This window comes from Panthera pardus, unplaced genomic scaffold, assembly GCF_024362965.1.
Source record: "Panthera pardus isolate Hobbes unplaced genomic scaffold, ASM2436296v1 HiC_scaffold_2, whole genome shotgun sequence".
In the NCBI taxonomy this organism is placed as follows: Eukaryota; Metazoa; Chordata; class Mammalia; order Carnivora; family Felidae; genus Panthera; species Panthera pardus.
This window is the reverse complement of record NW_026526765.1, coordinates 60,267,232-60,291,864: the sequence shown is the minus strand read 5'-3', so window position 1 is coordinate 60,291,864 and position 24,633 is coordinate 60,267,232. Positions and strand designations below refer to the sequence as shown.

General features: G+C 40.8%; 2 protein-coding genes across 4 annotated transcripts in view; one reads left to right on the top strand and one right to left on the bottom strand.

The window, feature by feature from the left end:
* LCP2 (lymphocyte cytosolic protein 2) overlaps nt 1-13,593 on the top strand; it is a 45,737-nt gene extending 32,144 nt beyond the window's left edge. The window contains exons 14-21 of one of the 2 annotated variants that reach the window (XM_019450268.2): nt 1,502-1,532; nt 3,749-3,761; nt 4,449-4,578; nt 5,361-5,410; nt 8,889-8,983; nt 9,591-9,668; nt 11,172-11,327; nt 12,856-13,593. In XM_019450268.2, coding sequence (XP_019305813.1) covers nt 1,502-1,532; nt 3,749-3,761; nt 4,449-4,578; nt 5,361-5,410; nt 8,889-8,983; nt 9,591-9,668; nt 11,172-11,327; nt 12,856-12,978 — 676 coding nt within the window. In that variant the 3' untranslated portion in view covers nt 12,979-13,593. Of the gene's footprint in view, nt 1-1,501; nt 1,546-3,748; nt 3,762-4,448; nt 4,579-5,360; nt 5,411-8,888; nt 8,984-9,590; nt 9,669-11,171; nt 11,328-12,855 lie in introns of both variants that reach the window. The other variant, XM_053907088.1, reaches the window with a different exon arrangement.
* Nucleotides 13,594-14,993: 1,400 nt separating this feature from the next.
* Nucleotides 14,994-22,933, bottom strand: CUNH5orf58 (chromosome unknown C5orf58 homolog). 2 transcript variants are annotated; one of them, XM_019450269.2, is made up of 4 exons: nt 22,746-22,933; nt 21,257-21,310; nt 20,415-20,508; nt 14,994-15,274 (listed from the first exon to the last, which is right to left on the bottom strand). In XM_019450269.2, exons 2-4 carry the CDS (start codon nt 21,284-21,286, stop codon nt 15,123-15,125), a joined length of 276 nt encoding a protein of 91 aa, XP_019305814.1. In that variant the 5' UTR covers nt 21,287-21,310; nt 22,746-22,933; the 3' UTR covers nt 14,994-15,122. The 2 variants fall into 2 exon arrangements, with proteins under 2 accessions (XP_019305814.1, XP_019305815.1); XM_019450270.2 differs by lacking the exon at nt 21,257-21,310.
* Nucleotides 22,934-24,633: the final 1,700 nt, after the last annotated feature.

The following is a 24,633-nucleotide window of genomic DNA, read 5'->3' as shown; positions in this document are numbered from 1 at the left end:
ACCTTCCACTTTATTTTTCAAGACAGTAGCAAACAGGAAATAATTGGGAGAAGTTTTTAAGTCACTGTGTCTTCCCCACTGTTCAACCACATTTTATAATGTTAGAATACTGAAGTTGGCTCTAATGTTCCTAAATTTACTATAGTTTTTTGGGACCTATGTACCAAATGGCATAAATGTATCTGGGGTCAGGCCTAACCTTACCACTTACCAAGGGCATAGCCAAGGCTTCTGTTTTTCCCATCAGGATTCAAACTTGGTGTTGCTTGGCTAGTGTGATGATTAAATCAGAGTCAGGGCTAGAGGGTAGTAAAAAAAAACCTCAGGGGCGCCTGGGTGGCTCAGTCGTTTGAGCGTACAACTTTGGCTCAGGTCATGATCTCACAGCTCGTGAGTTCAAGCCCCGCGTCGGGCTCTGTGCTGACCGCTCAGAGCCTGGAGCCTGTTTCAGATTCTGTGTCTCCCTCTCTCTCTGACCCTCCCCCGTTCATGCTCTGTCTCTATCTCGAAAACAAATAAACGTTAAAAAAAAATTTTTAAAAAAATACAAAAAAACCCTCAGTCATCAAGTTAATATTTTAATGGAATATTTTTTGAGTTTCTTTATTTTGAGAGAGAAAGAGAGAGAGAGAGCAAGCGCAAGTGGGGGAGGGGCAGAGAGAGAGAGAGAGTCCAGAGCAGACTCCGTACTATCAGCACAGAGCCCAGCGTGGGGCTGATCTCACAAAAGGTGAGATCACGACCTGAGCTGAAATCAAGTCAGACGCTTAAGCAACTGAGCCACCCAGGTGCCCCTAATGAAATATTTTTAAAAATTGCAATGTGTGTAAAAAATATCAATCATGAACGAAATATCAAAATTTTAAATAAATGCTTTATGGGATGATGACATATGAAGCATCTGACAGATGGGAGACGATCAACATATATATTCCTTCTCTCGTCCCCCTCTCTGAGGCGAACATGATGTGGGCACAGGTATACAGCTGCCTGCCATAGCTCTAAGGCAGCGGTCACCAAATCTGTCTGACTAGCTCCTGCATCTGGGAAAAGTCCCAAAGCACTAGCATTTTCCAGCTGTTTTCCCTTCACCGAAGGGTGAGCCCTGAGATGGCTGTTTTAAAACATCAGCAAAGGAGAATATTACCTAAGATGTTTTCATTTGCTTTTGGAGAAACATCTACTCGGTGAAATTTAATAGCTGCTAAAGAGTTAGTTTGCTGACTAAACCTTTTTTATATATATGTAATTATTTGCTGCGGTAGCTGAAAGAATAAAGGTTTGCCTAGCTCAGCTCGCAATAGTGACAGAACATTGAGTCACCAAACCTTCCCTCCACTTCTGCTCCCCTGCTCTTCTGCTGGGGGTTTGTCTTCTCATTTTATCACAGCTCAGTGGGTTTGATTTCTCATTATTAGAGTAAGTGAAACCATCTGTATTCTGAGGCTGGCTCGCTGAAACTTCATGCTCAGTCGTTTTTCTTTGCCCTAATTCATTTCAGGCATGGATGGGGACCCGACAGAAGAGAGAATGTAAGTACAAAATGTTATTTGGTGAATGCTTGGCACAGGGAAAATCAGTGCAGGCTCTGTGGGGTGTGGGGGCCATGCCCGTCTCAGACTTCATTGAAGCCCAGCACAGGGAGCAAGGCCTGCACACAGTAGGCCCTTAAATACTGATGCCTGTGGGGTCTCCATCTTTTCCACCTGCCCACAGTGCTGCACTGCTTAGCTCTTGTTCCTCTAAGAGCTCCTGGGGTGGTTGGATTCATTGCAGCCCCATCATCAGGTGGTAATTCACAAGATAAAGTAACAGTGATTGGAAGGAAGGATAAAAGGAGGGGTGCCCAAGAGTATGGGCCGCACAGCAAAGTTGACAAGGCCTCTGTTTTCCCTTTTAATAAGTCCATGACCTGAACAAGTGAGGTAATACCAATTATTTAATTCCTGCTAAGTGCACGTTGGCAAGCTAGTGACTTTTAGATGATGAGCTGTTTGCCTGGGAAATAGCAATGGAAGTTTTATGTCCAGTTTTAGCAATGAAAATCTCATGTCCCAGAAACCCCATCGGTCTCAGGCGGGGCAGAGGGACTGGGGCAGTTGGTCATCCCAGCTTCACACGTTTTGCCTTTAACAACCCTATGAAGAATCATTATTTCTTTTTTACTATGAGGAAATCGAAGCTCAGAAGGGGTGAGATATTCATCACAAGTTGCACAGCTAGTAAGTAGTCAGGATTGGAATCCAGGTCTGTCTGATTTCCTCTATGCTATAAGCGCTCTGAAGGTGATCACATCCCTGCCACTATTCAAGGGCTCAGCCCACAAGTGCCTGCTATCTTGCAGCTCTGTGCTAGATACTCTGCTGGTTGGGATAAAGTGCTAAGCTATGAGAGACATGCAGACCCACACACAACACACAACAGACCCCCACACAATAGCATGTGATCATGGGATAAGCTCCAGAGGTGGAGAGAAGAAAGTGATCCATGGGGCTTGAGGAGTAGAAGTGACTTGTTAGAGGTGAGATTTATGGTGTCATTGGAAGATGGGGAGAGCACAGAATAGAATCATCCTAAGAGAAAGCCGAGATGCATTGCAGCCTCAGGAATGTCCTGAGCAAAGGCAGGTGGGTGACCCTATGGGGACAGCAAGGACAAAACTTGGTTGCAGAGCCAAGGGACAAAGGAACAAAAAGGGGACAAGATTGTAAGTGAAGGTAACTTTATATTCCTGAGGGTCCCAGGGTTGGGAAGGGTTGATGCTCATGCCATGAGAATCTGAGAGTTGCAGAAAGAAACAAGATATGGTTGCCATGGTGTTAAAGAGGGATTTCATCATTCCCTGAGCCCATGTGGGTTTAATTATGCAGCCCTTTGCTGGGACTCCCAGTTGGCCAAATGGGATGAGTGATTCTGGCTGTGATCCTTCTTGTCTTGTCTCAATGGTAGGAGTCATGAGAGCAAACTTTTACTGACCACTCCACATATACCAGGAACATGTAATAACCAACTTAATACTTGCAACAACACTTTGAATAAGGTGGTTTTTCTTTTCCAGTGTGCTGGCCTAGCAAAACAAGTCCAGGTTGACAGGTGTGGCCTGCTAGTCAATGGCAAAATCGTTTCACCTCTCCAAACATCATTTCTCATCTGGAGAGTCTAGCAAATAGCTCCTCTCTTGCCTGTTTCACAGGTTGCCTGGAGATAAATGCTGAGCAACGTAGACACGCCTTGTAAGCCACATGATATGCAAGGTGGAGTTGCTTTTAAGGGGAGTGGCCGAAAGAAGGCTGAGCCTTGGGTTAGACATATCAGGTGTCCAATCCATTTCTGTAACCCTTGGCAAGTTAGGACTCCTTCCTGAGCACCACGTTTCCATTTGTACAAAGAGGATGCTGAATTTTTAAAGGGTTGCTAGGAGAATTGGATGAGATATCGTGTGTAAATCTTTGAGGTACATCGTAGATACTGCCATCCTTACTGTGTCTTTAGGCCCTCTCGGGCACCTCAGAACCTATTTTGTGTTAAGTGTGTAAGGAGAGTCTCAGATTAGAGTGTCCTTAATGATTGTTTGTATTAACAAATTATGAACCACTTAGCAAATTCTACTGTTCTTTACAATATATTATGGAGTCATACAACTACTAAAGAAAGAAACAGAGACATTTATGTGATTGAGAAATGCAGTTCTTTTAGGAATTGTGTTTTGATGATAGATTAATACCTTTTTTTTTTTCCCCTTTACCAGGATGAAGATGACGGTATGTTCAGAAAAGCCTTCTTATAACTTATAACTCATTCCTTCATTTTTCTGCCCAGAATTCACATGGAATTATTTAGTACAGAAGCCCCATAGACATAATTATAATTGTTAAATTTGTGTTAAGTAGACATAGATCAGTTGGTATACAGCAAAACTATAACAAAATGGAATTGTCTGGGTTCCCAAAGAGAACTGTTACTTTCATGAGTAATGGTGCACATGGCTTAATAGTACAGCAAAATTAAAAATTGCATATATGGCTTGATAGAAAAATTGCTAATATTTATGCCTTCTAACACAGGAAAGGATCACTAACTGCAGATAAATGAGATAGCATAAAATTTGGCTTACATAAAACAAAACTTGTGAATCATTTCTGAAATTCATATGGTTTCCAACTGACAATTTTCTGCCAAGGTAGTGTTTCACAAATGAAAAAATAAAATAAATGCATATTATAGAGAATGATATAGAATGGCAACATTTTAATGCATTCTAAGGTAGTAAGTCATCTAGAAAAGTCCTGGGGTTGGGATTCCATTGTACCACTTCCTAATTATGTTGGATCTTTTGGATTTTTCTATCTCTCTGTGGACTAGTGGTTTCTAACTTGGGAGCAGTTCTGGAATGTTCCTGTGACACCTGGATGCTGACAAGCTGTTTTATTTTTCCTTTTCCCCCACAGTGCATCAAAGACCTTTGCCTCAGCCCACAATGCTCTCCATGAGCTCCAATACTTTTCCTTCCAGATCTGCCAAGCTATCGCCCAAGCACACCCTCCCATCACCTCACATGCCGGGAGCATTCTCCGAAAGGTCTGTGGTAACGTCATTCAGTGCTAACTTAACATCACCCCCAGGTCCACTCAAAAGAACTAATGTCTGGTGGGTTGGGAAAGAAAGAAATGAGCCAGTGGTAGTCAGGCCAGAACATTTTGGGTCTTCAGGAACAAAATCAAACTGAGCATAAGGACCCACACATGTTAATCCACTGCTATTCTTGGAGTCTCTGAGCTTGGGGTTGGAGGCATACAGAATTGACTGCCCCATGGTCACTGAGGCAGAATGGACCCTTGGGCAGGGTTTCAAGGGAATATTTTCACTTGGTGAATTAAAACGAACACTCGAGAAACCCAATTAACTTAGGTGCTTGGAGTTCATCCAGATCGTGGATGCAAGGACCTAGCTGATGTGCGAATTCACTGCACAGGCTCTGTCCCCACAGGCCCACTTTCTCAATAGCAACAGTGTTTCTCAGGGCCCACGAACTGTGAGATCATGACCTGAGCTGAAATCGGACACTCAACCGGCTGAGCCACCCAGGCACCCAACTTTAAAAACAACAGCCAAGTTTAAAAACAACCTTCCAATACCCTTTACAGGTTATGTTGTTTTGGCTGGTGGAGTCTGTTAGAATTTGGGGTAGTAGTGAGATGTGCCCCACCAGCCCCTCCTCTTTGCTCAGCTGCCGCAGCTACAGAGAGAACTGGCAGTAGTCATGAAGGAAGCAGCATTGTCGGCGGGTTTCTCTAACCCACCTTCCCCATCAGCCTCTTCAGCCCAGCGCAACTCAGTTCAGTTCTTTTCTGTCTCCGCAGTAACAGTGGTTTTCCGCAGAGCGCCTCCCTGCCGCCATACTTCTCTCAAGGTTTGTACTCTGGGCTCTAGTGACCTACTCCAGGCAACATGCCTCCATGACTGGATTCCTAACCTGTCCCAAAGCCTTTGGGCAAAGGTTCGGTTATTTCCTAAAAGCTGGAAAATCTGTTTTCTCACTCAGTACTTAATTCAGTTTCTGTGGTGTGCCAAGGGCTGTTGGAATGCGAGGATGCTACACACACACACACACACACACACACACACACACCCCACCTCAGAAAGGCAGCCTTGGCCTTCGTCTTCCCACATAGAGGTTTTCCTCCCTGCTCTTTTTACATGGTGCTCAGGGTAGTGCTTGGCTTGCTCTGTAGTTTTAGGTTTCTATAATGAGTCCACCCTTGAGTTGTGTTGAGGACCGTGTTTAAAATGCAGATTACGAGAATACAACCCCCCCAAGATTCTGATTCAGTAAGGCTGGATGAGACTTACATTGTGAATAATACCTTCTCTGGTGTCCATGACAAGTTTTGCTGACAGTGCTCTGAAACTTCAGTATGAATACAGATGACTTGAGAATCATGTTAAAACGTAGATTCTAATTCAGTGGGCCTGGGGTAGGGTAGGAGATTCTGCATTTCTAGCAAGTTCTCGTGATGCTGATACTGTTGGTCCATGGACCACTTTGAGTAGCAGCAAAGGCCACAAGGTAGGACTAGACTGTTTCTGTTTTAGCCTTAGGGACTTGCAAGTGATTGGCACATGCTAGGGACTTTTAAAAATGTTTCTTGAATGACCGAGTGTCAAATGACTGTGGAAAGTTACCCAGCTCTAGTAAATAGATTTTCTTCATTCCAGGAAACTTGCCTAGCGTTGCCAGATTTTCTGATTATTTTTTCAAGAAATACTGGAAGTGTGGCTTTTAATATGAAATTACCTGATTTTTAAAGGTTGACTTAAAAAAATTATGTTTATTTTTGAAAGAGAGAGAGAGAGAAAAGGAGGGAGGGAGGGGCAGAGAGTGATGGGAGACACAGGGTCCAAAGCAGGCTCCAGGCTCTGAGCCGTCAGCACCGAGTCTGGCATGGGGCTTGAACTCATGAAATGTGAGATCATGAGCTGGAGCTGAAGTCTGATGCTTAAGTGACTGAGCCACCCAGGTGCCCCCATAAAGGTTGACTTGAAAATTTTTTAAATGCTGTGAGGAACCCTCCCCCCCTTTTTTGGTCATAGTACACATACATTCTAGAACACCGGTGTGTGTTATAAATAGAAAAGCATATTAGTACTTGAATCATTGCTCAAGAGTGAAGACTTTTTTTAGGAGCGCATCTATTACATTCAGTTGAATACATTATCCCATATATGTGTGAGATCCTATTGCTGACACCAATGAAATCCATTATGTTTTTAATGCTTCCTAAGCATTTGAGGGTATAGTGACTACTATGTGGTTTCTGCCGTTGCCCTCACGTCTCGCACTTTTCCATAGTGTCCACAACTCACTGCGTTTTGCGAACCCACATTGTGTTACTGTCCTGGCTTCTGCAGGCATCTAAGGTTCAGACACTTCACTTATAGCCGTGTCTCTCAAAGTAAGTTCCACAGACACCCAGTTTTAGGATTGGTGTTGGGGATTCTTGATAAAATAATATAGTAATATGATCTGGAGAGGAATGCTTACCTTAATCAAAATTGATCCTTTTTCCCCTAAGACAGGTAGGACACCTGGTCCTCAGTCTTCTCCATTGGTTGCTCCAGTGTTACATAAAGAATGGTCTGTGTATTAGCCAAAAACCCACTCCAGCTCCCTTGAAGATCTCAATAGTAAGGGCAGTGTGTGGATGCAATAAAAAGTAGTATATTGTCTGCTGCAAATATGACTTTATGGTGCTGACCTGCAAATGCAGAAGTAGAAGAGAATAATTCCATGCAGGATAGGCTTTGGTTATATTTGTTAACTATACAGTTAGGTTGCATTCATTCAATACACAGTATAAAAGCCCCTGCCATGTTGGACTGCGAAGGTGGGGATAGGGAAAATCTGTTTAGGCCATGGGAGACTTAAGAAGGAAGATCAACAGTTCAGGGCCATCTGATCTGCTTATTTAGAAGGAGGCAATGAACGCCATGGTAAACAATTATGCCAGCATGGCTCAGGGCACTTCAGCCCTTCCCATGTAATTCTCCTCGCTCAGCAACCCGGGCAGGCATATTGTGGATGGCAGAACAACCCCACTGCAGAACCACTTGGAGTGCTTGTCAAATGCAGACTGGGTGGTTCAAATTCTCCCTGGGATTCTTATGCCCAGTAATGTTTGGGAATCACGGGTTGAAGTCCTGACTCTGCCACTAGGAGCACACGATTCATTCAGACTCTCTGTTTCCTCATACTCAAAAAGAAGGGAATACCCGTCTTGCAGTGTTGCTGTGAAGATTAAAGGAAGGGTCCACGGGTGCCTTACTCAAGTCCTGGGCAGCATAGTGCTGAAAAAATATTTGTTGAATAAATGAATGAATGACACATGAATAATTCAGAGAACATTCGGCTCACACAATTTTTCAGTTCTTAACAGCTGTCCTGGCATATAGAAAACAGCCTTGGCAATTACAAATCAACACAATCAAACCTTTCCTGAGTTTAGGAAACACCCTCAGAAAGTTTCGGGGAACCGTAAATGAGAAAATACCATGTTAGGGAAGTTTACAGGTGCCTAACAAAGACTTCCTCATTGATCAGGTAGTTGGTAAGGGCTTCTGTGAGAGCTGAACACTTCTACCTCTTTAGAAAATTCAGTAAAGAACAGTAGGTAGCAAACTGGTTCTAGACACTGACAGTATTTTCAAGGTAATTTCACTTTGTCTTAGGTAATTTACATTTCTTTTTGTGTAAACAATGAGAACATAATCATCTTTATTACTGCATTATCATCCTATCAGTGGCTGGGAACCCCTTCTGGATTGCTGGAGTCTGTAAAATCTGAAAAATGTGATGATTATATTTAAACTACGGTGACTTTTTCATTAATGGACTAGTTATTTTATATTATGTAACATTCCCGTGTAAGAAATCACTCACATTTGTGGAACTATTCTCAAAGTTTCACTGGTATGTCTACAGAACAATGCCTGCACAGCCAACAGCCCTTGTGTGTGTGTGTTTTTAAGGTTTATTTATTATTTTTGAGAGAGTGCGAGCGGGGGAAAGGGCTGAGAGAGAGGGAGACACAGAATCTGAAGCAGGCTCCAGGCTCTGAGCTGTCAGCACAGAGCCCAATGTGGGGCTGGAACTCACCAACTGTGAGATCATGACGTGAGCTAAAGTGGGACACTTAACCGACTGAGCCACCCAGGCCCCCTGCCCTTGTGGTTTTGAACAGGTGAAAATTATTTTTGAAGCTATGGCTTTTTAAACTGTTTCTAAAGTGCTGGGAACAATTGCAAGGGCATTTTAGGGGGAAAATGTGTGATGACAGAAAATGAAAAATAGCTTACAGCAAATTAACTTTCAAAATGTTATACTTTTGAAGGCCTTGGCAATAGACCACCTCCCAGAACTGAAAGCAGAAACTTTTCCTTACCAGTTCCAAACAAACCTCGACCACGGTCTCCTGGGGAAGAAGAGGTAATAAAGCACATTTTCGTGTTATTTTATTTTTTCCCCAGCAAATAACCAAAGCTCCCATTGTATACTCCTTTGTATTTTTATTATTATTTACATTACCTTTAATTTTTTTTTAGTGAAAAAAAAAAAATTAAAGGGGAGGATCCAAATGAAAAATATGTTCTTTCTCCTTGGTATTTTTCCAGGCTCTTCCAATAGCAAATGTGTGCTTTGTATTTAACGAGAAAAATAATCCTATTCTTCATTTGTCTTCTAGTTTATGACCTTGAGTAAGTCACTTAACTGCTCATTAACCCCAATTTTTTATTAAATATACTATAGTAAACTGAAGAAATTATACATCTCTATCTTTCCTGATTAAAGGTTCCATTATATACGGAATGCTTATTCACAACTACCTTTACAACCATGATAAAAAGCAGTTCATGCAAAATATCTTCTATTTAGCCCCACCTAAGTGATTCTATATTCAAATTAAGAAAGCAAATGTTTCAAAGCTCATGGAATTGAGGTGGTGATTTATGAAAATGATTACTTGGAGGCTTTTCTTTTCGCTTACACATATAACTGCAAAATTTATTCAGTTTTTAAAAATTTACATTTTCAGAACTCATTAAATGAAGAGTGGTACGTTTCTTATATTACCCGACCAGAGGCGGAAGCTGCTCTTAGAAAGATAAACCAGGTACTGTGCCAAAGTTTATTTTTAAGTAGTTATAAATATTAATGGGAGGAGAAAAAAGGAGCTGTCTTTTATTGAGCACCAATTATGGGCTAGGAATTCTGCTAGGTGATATTCATGCTGTTATACCAAGGGGACCCATTAGTAGCAGATTTACACCCACCAGCATCCATAGCAATGATTCCCAGGATCTGGGAAAAATCTAAATTAAGGCAGTCATTCGGCTGGCAGAATCCAAGGAGCTTCTATTAACAAAAAGCATCTGTCTTGTCACAGGAAGCATACCTTATCAAAAGGAGGCCCTTTCCCCCAAACTTCTAACATCTTACCGTTAGCATCTTCATTTTTTAATATACAACTGCCATCCACATTGATGTGAAGGGATCCATTATGGAGACAGGCAGCAGCAAGTTTTTGCCCTTTTCCCTAGAAATTTCTAGCTGTTCTTAACCAGATTTCCTGTGATCTGGCACCGAATCTTAACCTTAAATCTATTTATCAGAGAAAGAAGAGCAAAGATCCTTCATCTCTCACATCTTGAGTCTGTAAGAATAGTTCTCAATCTTCGCTGCACATTTAAGTCACCTGAGAAACTTTAAACATTCTGATTCCTGGATTTCATCTGGAGAGATTCTGATTTATTTAGTCAGGCATTTTGTGTGGGTTCTGGGTCTCCAAAACTCTAAATTCTAAATTCTAGGCTGTGAATCACTGGTCCACAGGTGTATTTGTTGAACAGAAGGTATTCTGAATGGAATTTACTCAACTGGAATAAGAAGAACAAAGGAAAGCCATTATTGCAGATTGAAGGCTCTTTAAAGCCATCATGATTCAGTATACAAAGCAGGGAGTGGTTTAAACACTGCCTTACTAATTAATCCTATTTTAATATTAGATCTTTACAGTATTAGTATTATGTACAATAATTTATGGAATGACATTTTAAAGTACAGGACAAATCACATTATTTCAGTAAATAGGAAAAAAAGGTGATAAGAACACAAGACAGTTCACATTTGTTTATGTTCAGATATTTAATGGTGAACATTTTATGTGGAGATCACGAGGTTTTAAAATGGATGAATGTCATAGGCATTTGGGTGTTTTCTGACTTTGGCTGTGGAAAGTAAGGGTTAGGGAATTAGTTCCCAGGAGTAGGAAGATAAATCTTTAGTTAACCAATAAAGTCCTTATTTTGTCTGGCCCTTTGTCCACTCAACCACCTATAATTTGTTTTATAACTGAAAAAAAAAAAAGCGACTTTTTTATCAAGAGACTTCAAAAAGTCTCTTTGGAATTTGGAAATTTCTCTGATACAATCTTTGCTGCCTCTTGACAACCAAGAAATCTGTGACACATGGGGCTGTAACGGTTCAGGGCACTAAATGTTCACTGTCTTGGCAACTGGTAAGTTTCCAGATCTCTCGAGTCTTGTCTACTGCTCTTACAGGCAACAGAAGTATTGCCATGTATTGCTCACGTAATAATAAGAATTTATTCTTTTAGGATGGCACTTTTCTCGTTAGAGACAGCTCTAAAAAAACAATAACCAATCCGTATGTCCTCATGGTGTTGTACAAAGATAAAGTTTACAACATCCAGATCCGTTACCAAGAGGAAAGCCAAGTTTACTTGTTGGGAACTGGACTCCGAGGTAAAGAGGTAAGGAATTTCAGTTGTAAAATGTACCCAAATCGTTGTTTATGCTATTCTGCATACCTACCTCTATGGAAACTTGCTGTAACATTCTTTGGGGGTTCATACTCTCCCGCAACTTTACAGAGTTAAATCACATTGGTGAAGCCCTTCCTTTACTGGAAGGAAATAAAACAAAGTAACAACAGCTACCTCTACCATGGAGTCTTTCTTATATCTTCTATTCCAACTAGTCTAAAATCACATGTGTAAGTTTTAAAATTAAAAAAATTAACATTCAAATTAAAAAAATATACAGTTAGATGGTATCAGAGATAAGCCCCCTCTTTCATTCACCTCTGTAACATAATTTTAATGTAAGATTGCAGCGTATTTACAAGGCTGTATTTTAAAATTTACATCTGGAAAAGAGTAAGAAAAATGGAATTCTTGTTGTGGTGATTATTTCAATACTTGGGTCATTTCTCACTTGAAAGAAATTTTCCTCTGTTTGGTCAATGTTTATGCTAATTACTTTTTGGATGGTAATCAAAAAAAACTGCTTCTGCAAGGAAGCTAACAGCTAAACGTAAGCCCCAAACATGTTCTTTAAGTTCAAAGGTCCAAGAGGAGGATCAGTCGAATCAAACATTTCCAGAATGAAAAACAGCTAGCCCTTAGACTCTACTCCAAAGTTATGATCATGTAAATGAGTGGAAAAAAACATATGATTCTGGTCAAATGTTTCAATCACTAGTTCAGCGTGGCTAGAGCTGCATCGCTGCTGTAGAAGCAGAGAGATAGATGTCTGCCCTCCAGAATTTGTCGGTCTGGTGTGGAAAAACAGAAGTGCTCACCACAGGCCGCAGCCCTGGAAGGCGGCATCCAGCAGAGTGGTCTTGGAGGAAGCGCATAATCCTGTCTGGGGACCCGATGTGATTCTGACCCATGTCTAGGAGGCTCGATGGGTTGTATTCCAGCCTGGCCATCAGGGATAACGTGATAAAGGCAATGGGTGTGAAGACTTGGCTGCAGAGTCCTGGGGAGTGTAGAGATGACAGTGAAGGCACAGCAGAGAGATCATGTAGGAACCATTGTGCAATGCTACAGGTTATCACCTCCAGACACCGGGACACTGTCTGCCCTCCTGATTCCTTATAGCTCCTCCCACTATTAGTGATTGAGAGTGAAGTAGGGATACAGAAACCAAAATCAAAAACACAAACAGAGCAATTCTAAGGCAAAGGTATCACAGTTAGACCTCCTATATATTTATGACCCCCATGAAGTTAAAATACATATATACATACACACAAATATTTACATTGTCTTTTATCCATAATTTGTTGGATGTTGAAAAATTATTTTTTCAAAGTTCTGTAGAGAAATCATGAAAATATTTGCCAAATTTTACATATTTTTCCTCGCCATCCTCATAACTGAAGAGGTAGGATCTTATGCAGATAAAAAAAAAAACAAACTAAGAGTGAAATTCAAATGCTTGGCTTCTCTACTCATTCCAACGTTGACTTATCTCCTTATTTTGAATTTTTAGGACTTTTTGTCTGTGTCAGATATCATCGACTACTTCAGGAAAATGCCACTTCTGCTCATTGACGGGAAAAACCGAGGCTCCAGATACCAGTGCACGTTAACGCATTCTGCAGGTTATCCCTAGCACGTTAGCCAAGCCGACAAGGAAGCTTCCTCCTGGCTATGCTGCCATCAGGGGAAGATCAGTCAACCTTGCTGAAGGGACCAACACTTAGGACTGGATCGAACCCCTCAACGTGAACACAGCGTTTTGACCTTTCGCATAAAAAAGTGTTTGAAATGAAGACTGTCAAATATCTCCTAATTTATTTATTCTTCTTCAATGTTTGTGAAGTGCATGATGTTCACACTTGAAGTCTAGTAGGGGCCTGTAATAACTCATTTAAAACATGTGTATTTTGGAATACCCGTTTCGAAGTACAGTAGTTTACACGGTGACAGAAATAATTTGGAGCAAGTTTAAAAACACTGCAACAAATAGTTTTTGGTATCACATAAAACTGATTTTTTTTATAGCCAAACCTTTGTTAGTCGGAGGCAATCATGGGTTTTATATATATAATTTGAAAATTTCTAACATTCACTTTCTCGGCAGCAATAATTTAAGAGGCTTCAAACTATTTCATTCTTTCTTATTTGGTGTATTTTGCTGGGGGGATTTTTGTGTACTTTTTTATGAAAAGGTAAATGTATGATAGGATAACTTCCTAGGATTAAAATGAATTTACCTTTTGCTTTACTTCTGTGTCCCTAAAACTATTAACTCTGTTTAGGCCCTGCTCTTGCATTTTAGTTTTAAAGAAAACTTAAGCTACAAATACCAGAAGAAATCATTTTACATTTAGAGATGAGGCTTGGGTGTCAAATAGATCTGATGTAAGTTCATCATATACCGACACACCCCACCACCCCTGCACCTCCCACAACTCCAAAAGCATTTTCAAGTGATGCGGATTTTACCAAAGTCTTACTGCAAAGATGAAAGAGCAATGCATATACACAGAAAAATGTGATCAGACTTTCCTATTAGAGGCCTTTCTTCTATCTCTTTTATCCCCTGACAACTCTACCATAAAGCCCTTCTCATCATCCTTCCTAAAAAGGCTTTATAAATCAAATCCTTTGAAGCAATTCAGCTCTTGGCTTCAGCTTACATATCTCACTTAACACACAGTAGTAGGTGTTTAGCACAACAAAAACCAGGCACTCGGTTGTTCTTCAAGTTTTCCCCTTTGGGGCCTTGATTATTATTCCATAACTTTTATTAACAACAAAAATTCTTGCCTTCTCTGCTTCATCTACGAGTTTTCGAGTGGCAAAAGGTATCCTGCATGTTCATTTTCATAAGCTAATTAATAGAACATAAGGGGGCTTGGAAGTCACGTGGGTAAAACTGATGGTTTGCTAAGATAACAAGTATGATGATGATAATGTTTCTTCATCAAGTTTCATCCTTACAAACTGGGAGTTCTCAGTTTAGGATCTGCAGCTTGGGAGTTCTAAAGCTGAAAAATCTGCATTCATTTACAAGTTTACTCAAGAGGATTTCAACAAGCATTTATTTAGTGCCTATTCTATGTTAAACAAGGAGCTGGGTGGTGAGGATAGCAGACACTGGGAGCTGACCCTGTGTCATGCTTTATGGTACGCTATCCTTTATGCTTGAAAATCTCTACAATGAAGGAGGTAGTAGACTTCAAAGCAACGATTTGGTAGTGAATCATGTCGGCTGCCATGCCTCTACCCTCTTCTCCCTGCCATATGTAGACCAGCCTATAACAGAAGAGGATGAGGTCAATGCATAGAACTAGAACCAGGCTACAGACACGCGGTAAATTAGTAGAGTCCCTGAAATCTATTTCAACCATGTGGACTTCCAAACCACATGACCCAATAAATGCTTCAGTTAGCCTGAGTTGTTTTTGGCATTTGTTACCAGGAGAGATCTGATTAATACAAACTCTATTTCCATCTGCTTACAATTTTGGTTAACTCTCTTTCAAAAGGAGCCAAATTCAAGCATAAAATAAAGGATAAGAAATGCCCCATGGCCAATTTCCTATGTTATATTCTTGTCACTAGTGAAATAGCCATTCCTTGAACCATTAAAACAATAAAACAGCCTTCAAGAATATTAAGTGATTATTTACAATTCATATTTTTATTTTGTTTTTTATCATATTAAATATATTAGTAAACTTAATTCTCCCAAATATGTGTTAAGTCCACAATAAATACAGTTATAAATTCACAACAAATAAAAAGAAATCAGACAGAAAAGCTGTTAGAAGCAAAGGACACATCTGATATTTTAGATTCATCAAAGAGGGGCGGTTTTCCTTCTGTTTCCTCTAAGTCATCTGTCTTCAGAGGATGATTAAAATGTAAAGTAAGGTCACAAAGCAGCAACTGGGAGAGCTCTGTGTAAAACAAAATAATAGAAGATACTATCTTGGAGCACATATATCAGAGACAACTATTATGACTTTCTTTTTAAAGATTTTAAGTAATCTCTACACCTAACATGGGGCTCAGACCCACAACCCCAAGATCAAGAGTTGCATGGTCTATTGACTGAGCCCACCAGGGACCCCTATTATTACTTATACTAGCTATTTCTCATTCTTAAGTTTTCTCCTAAGTGATTATTGATCGGACCACAATTAACTATGCCCCATTATGACAAAGTCAAATTTATGTACTATAAAATAAGCATGACATAAAAATTAGCTAGCAGGCTCTTTAGTTCAACTTGTACACTATCTTACTAAACTGCAACTTGAGTTATACACATTTGATTTATGCTTTTTTTTAAACTTACTATTTTTATGTTATATATGTATACAGAATCAAATAGATCTATAAGGCATGTTACAAAAAATAGTTTGTATCTCCAAGAGGCAACTACTTTTAACTTTTCTTCCTGCTTATATTGCTTTTCTTGCTTTGTTGTTGTATATGTCTGTATTTAGTGTCTTCTGGCTTTGTTTGAGGGCAGGTTGGTATTTGCCTCTGTATCTCTAAATGACATGTATATTTTATTTTTTCAATTGTAGGTATTATCTACCTCCTTCTGACTACAGAAGACTAAGATACAGCTCTTTTCACTCACCCCCACTCCCCTAGAGAGTACTTAAGAATACAATTTTTGCTAGCTCAATATTTAAAGGTTAAAAATTTTTGATTATATAAATATGCTTCACAGCTGAACTTTGCAGTACATTTCCCTTCTTGCATGGTACCACCCAATCACGGTTAATTTTTTTCATTACTTAATTATCATAAATATATTCCAAATATATTTGTGCAGATCTCCTTTTGGTACAGTCAGATGCCTTAGCTGTCCAACTGTTGAAAAGTCTATCTTCTCCTAGAGCCTTCTGATCCACTCTGGTCTGGACTGACTGTTCTCTTGGACTGCTCAACTCCGTTCACCACTATCCCAGAGATTCTTTTCACCCCTCCCACGTGTGGAGTATCCTTTTTCCAGAATTTCGTTTCTTTCTCTTTTTGGTCTGCTACCTTGTTGGATGGAATAGGACCTCAGTAACTTCCTGAAGGCGGTAAACTTATGTGTGAAAATTTCTTTCTCTACACCAATGCTTAATAGTGACTATAGAAATCTAGATTGGAAATCATGTTTCTTCAGATTTTCAAAGGCCTTGCCACATTTTCTTCTAGCTTCCAGTGTTGCTGTGAGAATTTTCATGATTTTAGTTCTTAATCATTGTTTCTCTTTAGAAACTTCAAGGATCTGTTTTTCCAGAACAAAATTTCATAGTATTGTACCTTGGGGGTCTACTTTCAACCACTGTGTTGGGCTCTTTCATTATAGAAACTCCTCTCCTTCAGCTTTTTACATTTTTCTCAGATTATTTCTTTAATGAATTCCTCCCCATGCACTGTCTGTGTTCTTCCTTTCTAACACTGCTATCTACTGAATGTTGAACTTCCTTGACTGATCTTATCATTTTTTTTTCCCTATAACTTTCCATCTCTAATTGTTTTGCTCTACACTCTAGGGGATTGTCTTCATTTTATCTTTAAGCCCTTCTACAGAATTTATTTCTACTGTCACACTTTTAATTTCCAAGAATTCCCTTCTCTAAACTATTTTTCCTAGGATCATGTTCCTGTTTCATGGACATAGCATCTTTTCTTACTTCCCTTTAGCTATTGACAGTTTCTTGGGAGTTTTCATCTCATTTCATGATTTCTGTGTCTTCCTCATTGACTGAATCTATGTACTGACTTTGTCTCTGCTTTTCATATTAGATGCTTCCATTAAGTATCTATTCCATCAGAGCTATCTGCTCATACTTAAAACTATGGCACTAAAGACTACTGGAAACTCTGTGCCTATGGTAGGCTCTACTGGGAGGTGAGCTGGCTGGGTATTTTGTTGGGGGGAACTTCTGCTATCAGTACCTTTAGTTGTTTTTTCTGTTTGTTTGTTTTTCTCTTAGACTGGTCAAATTCCTGAAAGAAAAATCTGCTTGAAGGCATAAATCTGGCTGCCAAGGTTTTGTAGCCAAGTGGGAAAAGAAAGCTAGAGGGTCTTATAATTCAATATGTAAACTTTGTCCTAATACCCTTGTTTTCAGTATAATACTCTTTCCTTCAACTTGTGGCTAGTGGCTCCAGGCCACAGAGCCTCTTAGGGAATAAGCCTCAAGTTTTCTGTCCTAGAGAAGGAACAGTTGCCTAGTTATGCAGAGAAGGGAAGAGAACTTAGGGGTCTACAACTTCTTAAACATTTAACCAGCCTTCCTGTCCTTAGCTCCACCTCTACCCCTACTTCCAGAGGATTCTGGTGCCACCATGTATTGAGTCTTTGGGGTCGTTCGTTGGCTTTACCCAGCTCACAGTTCAAATTTTTGGACATTTGCGTTCAGACTTTTCTGTTTACCTCAACTTGCTTTCTATTTCACTATTAACTTTTTTTGAGAGCTCTTTTCCTTGTTGATTTTTGTCTCTTTAAAATCACTTTAAATTTAAATGTCAAGTTTACTAGTGACTAGTTGTGTGACCTTGGGAAAGTTAGTTAACTTCTCTACCTGTTTCTGTAGCCATAAATGCCAATGGTAGAATTCCTACCTCACAAGGTTGTAACGACAATTGAATCTGTTTATACAGGGCTCTTGGAAAAGTATCTGGATTATAATAAATGTTATGTGTCAGCTACTGACATTATTATTTAGAGAAGGAAGTGTGGCTGAAAGGAATGTTGTTCATTTAATCTTCCACGTTTACCAGAAGTCCGCCCAGAAGTACTTTAGCTCTGCAAGTCCCCATATCCTAACTGCCTGACCTACCCCACAGCTTCTCAGGAACACAACCATCATATTTACTAGTTCTATTTTACTTCACAAAAGAATAATCCCCAAAGTAGAATAGTTAGATAATCAAGTTGGAGAGAAATCTAAAGATTCTGTTTAAAACATTTTTTTAATGTTTATTTTTGAGGGACAGAGAGAGACATGGCACTAGTGGGGGAGGGGCAGAGAGAGAGGGAGACAGAGAGTCTGAAACAGGCTCCAGGCTCCGAGCTGTCAGCACAGAGCCCAACGCGGGGCTCAAACTCACGAGCTGTGAGATCATGACCTGAGCCGAAGTCGAATGATCAACCCACCGAGCCACTTAGGTGCCCCTAAAGCTTCTCTGTTTTAAATGGGGGCAAGCATCCAGAAAACGATTATTCATTTAATAAACATTTCCAAGAACTTATTATATCAAGGCACTGTGTTAATTGCCAGGAATACCCTTAAGGAGCTTACTGTTGAGCAGGGACAGGAAAAGTAAGTAAACATGCAATTATAACACAGTGTGACAGGTAATATGAAAAGGTAAGGGATAACACGCTTGCTTAAAAAAGTTTTTCCAATGTAAGTAACCTTGACTAATAAGTAGCAGTTAACCTGGTGGGGTGGAGGAGGGGGTAGAGCAGTGGGCATTTCAGAAGATGCATCTGTTAAGATACAGACACGAAAAAAGAGGAACTATGTAGATGTGCAAATAGTTCAGTATGGCCGTAGCACAGTGTGCTGGGATAAAAGAATGATAAGATACTGTAAAGGTAGGCAGGGGCCTGATCTCAAGAGGTCTTATAGTCCATTCTAGGAGGTCTGGACTTTATTGTGGGGCAAGAGTGAGCTAATGAGTCACATTTTAGAAAGAAAATTCTTGCTGTATCATTGAGATTGGTTTCGAGAGATGATGAATGAAGCAAAGACAACCAAAGAGTGATCTGAAGGGTGCCTGGGTGGCTCAGTTGGTTAAGCGTCCGACTTCGGCTCAGGTCATGATCTCGTGGTTCACGAGTTCGAGCCCCGCATCGGGCTCTGTGCTGACAGCTCAGAGCCTGGAGCCTGCTTCCAATTCTGTGTCTCCCTCTCTCTCTGACCCTCCCCCCATTCATGCTCTGTCTCTCTCTGTCTCAAAAATAAATAAACATTGGGGCGCCTGGGTGGCTCAGTCGGTTAAGCGTCCGACTTCGGCTCAGGTCATGATCTCACGGTCCGTGAGTTTGAGCCCTGCGTCGGGCTCTGTGCTGATGGCTCAGAGTCTGGAGCCTGTTTCAGATTCTGTGTCTCCCTCTCTCTCTGACCCTCCCCCGTTCATGCTCTGTCTCTCTCTGTCTCAAAAATAAGTAAACATTAAAAAAAAAATTAAAAAAAAAATCTGAATTAATTCTGGGGCTACCCTACCTTGGATCCTTTTATTTCCTTACTGTATAAGCCACATTAAAGTGTTTTGTTGTTTGTAGCTGAATTCCTTGTAACTGTCAGTTACAGAGAAGCTATCTTCAAATATCCAAGAGCTATCATAAGAAGAATAACTAAATATTTACTGAAGTTTCCCATTTAGAAATAGGACCAGGGGAAGGTCCCCTTCCAGGGGAAGGAAGAGGGGAATAGATTTCAGCTAGTCCATAAGGAAGAACTGTCTAAACAGGAAGAGGCTGAACTGGTGAGATAGGGGGTTCTCCAACACAGGAAATATTTGGTCAGGGATAGACTGTCCCTAAAAATACTCAATCATGGAAATTCTACATGTCTGGGGTAAAATAAGAGAGTGTCTGTGAGGTGAATGACTAAACATCATGAACTGTAAGGTCTAATCCTACTCTATGAATCTGTTTAAAATGAAGTACCCTTAACTCACAGAATCAAACAAACTCATAATTTTTAATTTGGAAGGAACCTTAGGGGCTTAAAAGGATTAGTGGATGGAGGCAATGAATGTTGCAGAATGTGACACCATCGTGCAATAGTTTACTGAAGAGAAGGAAGAGAAGTAAATTTAGAAGGTTAGACAAGAGCATAAGCTTGTTAGTGTCAAGGATGGGAATTCAAGTCGGCTAACTCCCAGGAAAATTCTCAAACACAATTTTTCTTTAGAGATCTAGTTCATATTACAATGTAAGCATTTCTGAAAATTATAGAAATCCTAATTAGTAGGCAAAATTCAGTTATATCCCTGTAGAAGCACAATTTGGCTCTACTGTTGGTTTTATAACTATGGCATGCAAACATTTTAATTTGGTGGTTTCACACTTACCTTGCATCTTCTTCAACTCCAAAGAAATCATGTTAATGTTTTTAATTATGGCTTCCATGTTTAGCTTATGGTCAGTAACATTATTCTTAAACATCTGATTTTAAAAGAGAAGCAAGATGAATAAATCAGAGGCATTTATGTGCACTTTGAAAACACTCAAATTTTCAAGTATTTCTAAAAGGAAAATCTGTTATTTCAGAACTGAAAGCATTGTGAACAAATATAATGGTGAGAATTCTAACATAGTAATGCATTAACTTGTTTATACTTTCCAAAGATTCATAGGATAAGGTTTCTTCTTTAATGGAACCAGATAACATGATGGGACCCTTACAACCGAAATGCAGATGTCCCCTGTTCAGAAAGCCTCAGCACTTATAAACTATCTTAGAATTAAGTAGTCATATAAAACCTTCTTTAATTTTGTTTATGTAAGACAGTGTATTTTTCTAACTTATTTTTGAAGGATAAAATCCACAGTAAAACTCAAAGTAAGATTCAATTATAATTCATAAACTAACGAGATGGTAAAATGGCCACTTTTAATTTTGGGACACAGGGCAATACACTTTTTAAAAAAATCCTGGTTAATTGAAATGTGTAAATCAACAGGTTATAATGTTGTATGTATAGTACATATTTTTAACCAATTGCATCAGATACAAACACATAAACAGGTTTACTAAAAACTAATGTTAGCCACTGAAATGTCTCAAAAAGACTTGAAATAATAACCCACAATTAGCACACACAACTCCAGCAATGTAAAAGGCGAGTAATTATGGGTCAGGCTGCTTGTCCAAGATAATGAAAATAAACTAAACTTTAAGTCAATTTCTTGCCTCTGCTTTCTCCTGAGTCCAGAAATTCATCCTGTATCACTCACTTCAGAGCCACTACAAAGAAATAAAAATTTTGTTTTCCAAACAACGAATAAAATATACTTTGCACCCACCTACAAGACCCTACAAGCCAAAAAGGGAATGGTAGTTTTCTTACTTGGTTGGGTATAGCAAATCAAAAGATTTATGTTTGAGGGAAAAAGAAAGATGACGGGAAGGGGAGGGGGAGAGGGAGGGAAGGGAAGGGAAGGGAGGGAAAAGAAGGGAAGAGGAAGGGGTAGAGGAGGGGAAGGGAAGGGGAAGGAAATGAAGGGAAGGAAGGGAAAGGAGGGAAAAGGGAAAGAAAGGAAGGGAAACGAAGGGGAAGGAAAGCAAGGGAAGGGAGAGATAGGGAAGGGAAGGGGAAGGAAAGGATGAAATAACTTTAAACATGAAGAATAGGGGTGCCTGGGTGGCTCAATTGGTTAAGCATCTGACCTAGGCTGAAGTCATGATCCCACCCTCAGTGAGTTAGAGCCTGCATTGGGCTCTGTGCTGTCAGCTCAGAGACTGGAGACTGCTTTGGATTCTGTTTCCCTCTCTCTGCCTCTCCCCTGTCTGTTGCTCTCTCAAAAATAAACAAACATTTAAACAAATTTTTTTAATTTAGAATGTTTGTAAAAAAAAAAAAAAAAAATTAAAATTAAAAAACCAAGAGACAAGTAGAAACTAAGTGGATAGAGATATGCCCGAGAAAGTTGACCGCCCCCCGCCCCCCCAGCACGGTCGGGTTTCCCGCCGTCCTTGAGTGCCCCTGGATGGGTGGGGTCAGGGGCAGAGCTGGGGCTGGACCCCACTGGACTGGAGAGCTGGGTTAGGCCATTGGTCAGAAAAAGGAGAGGCCGGTCAAAGGGCATTCCCCAGGAGTGACAAGTGGTGAGCAGGCTCTAGGGACAGAGGAAATGGTGGACTAAGAGGCCAAGATACTGTAGACACTAACGCAACTAAGGCGCTAACCTTCAACCAGGAGGCCTGGAGGCACAGTTCGTTCTGGCCCTCAACCTGAGGAGGGATTATCATCCCTAGAGCGTTTGTTCTAAAGGCCACCCCCTCCTCCTCAGCCCAACCTCCACCCGCGAGGAGTCCCCGGGTGCCGCTGGCCTGCCCAGCCGGCACTTGGTGACTGAAGATAGCCCCCTCGAAGCTTCCACAACCCCTCTGCTCCCAAACCAGACCAGTAGCATGTACAATGCGCCCGGCGTGACCCTGGCCTTGGGACGACCACCCGCACTGCCTGGATCCACCCAACCATCAGTTCCTTCTAGATCCAACCCGTGGCAGTGAGGAGCCTCAGGCCCTTAGGGCCTGCCCACTCGGACGCTGCCGACGGAGTCTGAAGCAGCCTGGAAATTTCAACAGCCTCCGCCTGCCCCCTCCCCAAACCTGATTAGGATTTTTTTGAGACCCAGTAACCTCGTTTTGTCCACAAGCCAACCCTGTCTAGACCCACCTGGCCAGCCAACTCTCACAAAACCTCTGACTGCAGGTGGGGCGGGGCCGAAAGTAATGGCGGAGAATGTGCTTCCTGATTGGCCAGCTTCTCCACCTGGTGCATCCTGGGAGTTGTAGTCCCAGGCAAGGCACTGTAGGAGAAAGTTCTGGATGTGAGACCGGAAGTGACTAGCAGTGACCTGTGGGCTGAGAGGGAGAGAGGGAAAGGCGTTGACGTTTTACTTCCTGTGTGCCAGGCGCTGTGCTAGGTGAGTCCCAGCCCTTAATCTGCATTCAGTTTTAACAGTAAAAGAGTGTGATTAAGGCCAGACTCTGGACTGAAACCGCTCAGGTTTGAATCTGACTCCAGCATTACGTTTAGCTAGAGAGGTGCTGGTAAGCTCTTTAATCATTTAGAGTCCAAATGTCCTCATCTATCATGTGGAGGGCATAATAACTACCTTCTAGTTTTCTTTTGAGGGTTAAGTGAGATAATGCATCAAAGGGACTTGGCAGATGATGTGCCCAATAAATGTTCGCTATTACCATTCTTATAAATCCTTACAGGTGAGTGAAGAGTACAGTAGAGTGGAATACTTGCCGGTGGAGAAGCTGGGATTCAAGCCATCTTTGCTAGATTCTCTGGCACTACAGAGGACTCTCTGGGACTACCATCTCTGGGGCTGGCTCAAAGACATTTCTTAGTGCCCTCGGGAATGGGGAATGGGCTTAGACTTTCTAAACAAGTCTTTGCCTTCTCTAAGCCTCCCCTAAAATACCCAGCAGCCTCTTGAACCAGTGTTTTCCTGACAACCCGCAGCACATAGTCTGCTGTGTATTTTATACTCAGTTACTTTCAGTTTAACACTAGCATTTGCTGTGTGATGCAGAGTTAGATGAGGAGGGACTTGCAGAACCAACATCAGTCCTAAGGAGAACTACCGATGTAATCTTGGAAATGAGTACCTGCCTTCCTCCCAACTTCAGTTTCCTTGTCTGTTTCCTTATGAGAAGGATGGGCTAGATCAGTGTTTCCTAAATTTCACTCACTGTAAGGCCACTGTTACGACTATTTGCTCTAAACTATGTACTAACTGTTTTATTACCTTAGTATTTTAAATTTATTTTCCTTTAAAATTTAAATCTACTTAAAATTTTTTTATATCATCAATGTAAACAGAAGGTGATAGGCAAAATAAAGACTGTGGAAATAAGACAATATCTGTAACCATCAAGACATTCTTGCCTCCTGATGGCTGTGTTCCTGCAGCTGGATCTTCTTTGTGAAGATGGGTTATTATGTGTTACAGAAGTGTTAAACATAGTCTAGCACAAACTGAGGATTTCTTTTTGATGTGAGTAGGATTGAAAGAGTTGCACAGGGAATAACTCTCACTCGTGATTATGTGTTGTTTAATGCCTGTGTGTCATATAAAACCATCTCTCATCCCTCGTAGGATATGTCCCACCCTTTGCTCAACCTAGAATTAGGTGCTGTCCCTTTCTAGGACACCTTCATTCTCAACATGCTATGGGTGCCTTTCAAAACTCACCCCAATCCTGGAAGGAGTCTTCCCGAATTAATCCTACCCCAATCTGCAGTTTCATACCAGTCTCTGCCAAGGCTTCCCTCACTAATTTTAACTGTGGACACTTGCTGGTGTCAGTCCTGCATTTTCTTATTTCTGATATATGCGCCGAGCATTTGTTACCTAATTCTTCAAGTGCTGAGTAAGGGGGGAAAAAGAGGCACAGAAGGTCAGCTAACAAACATTCATTTAGCACTCACTGTGTATTAAGAATTATGTTAGAGGCGGGGCACCTGGGTGGCTCAGTTGGTTAAGTTTCTGACTTTGGCTCAGGTCATGATCTCGCAGTTCATGAGTTCAAGCCCTGCGCCGGGCTCT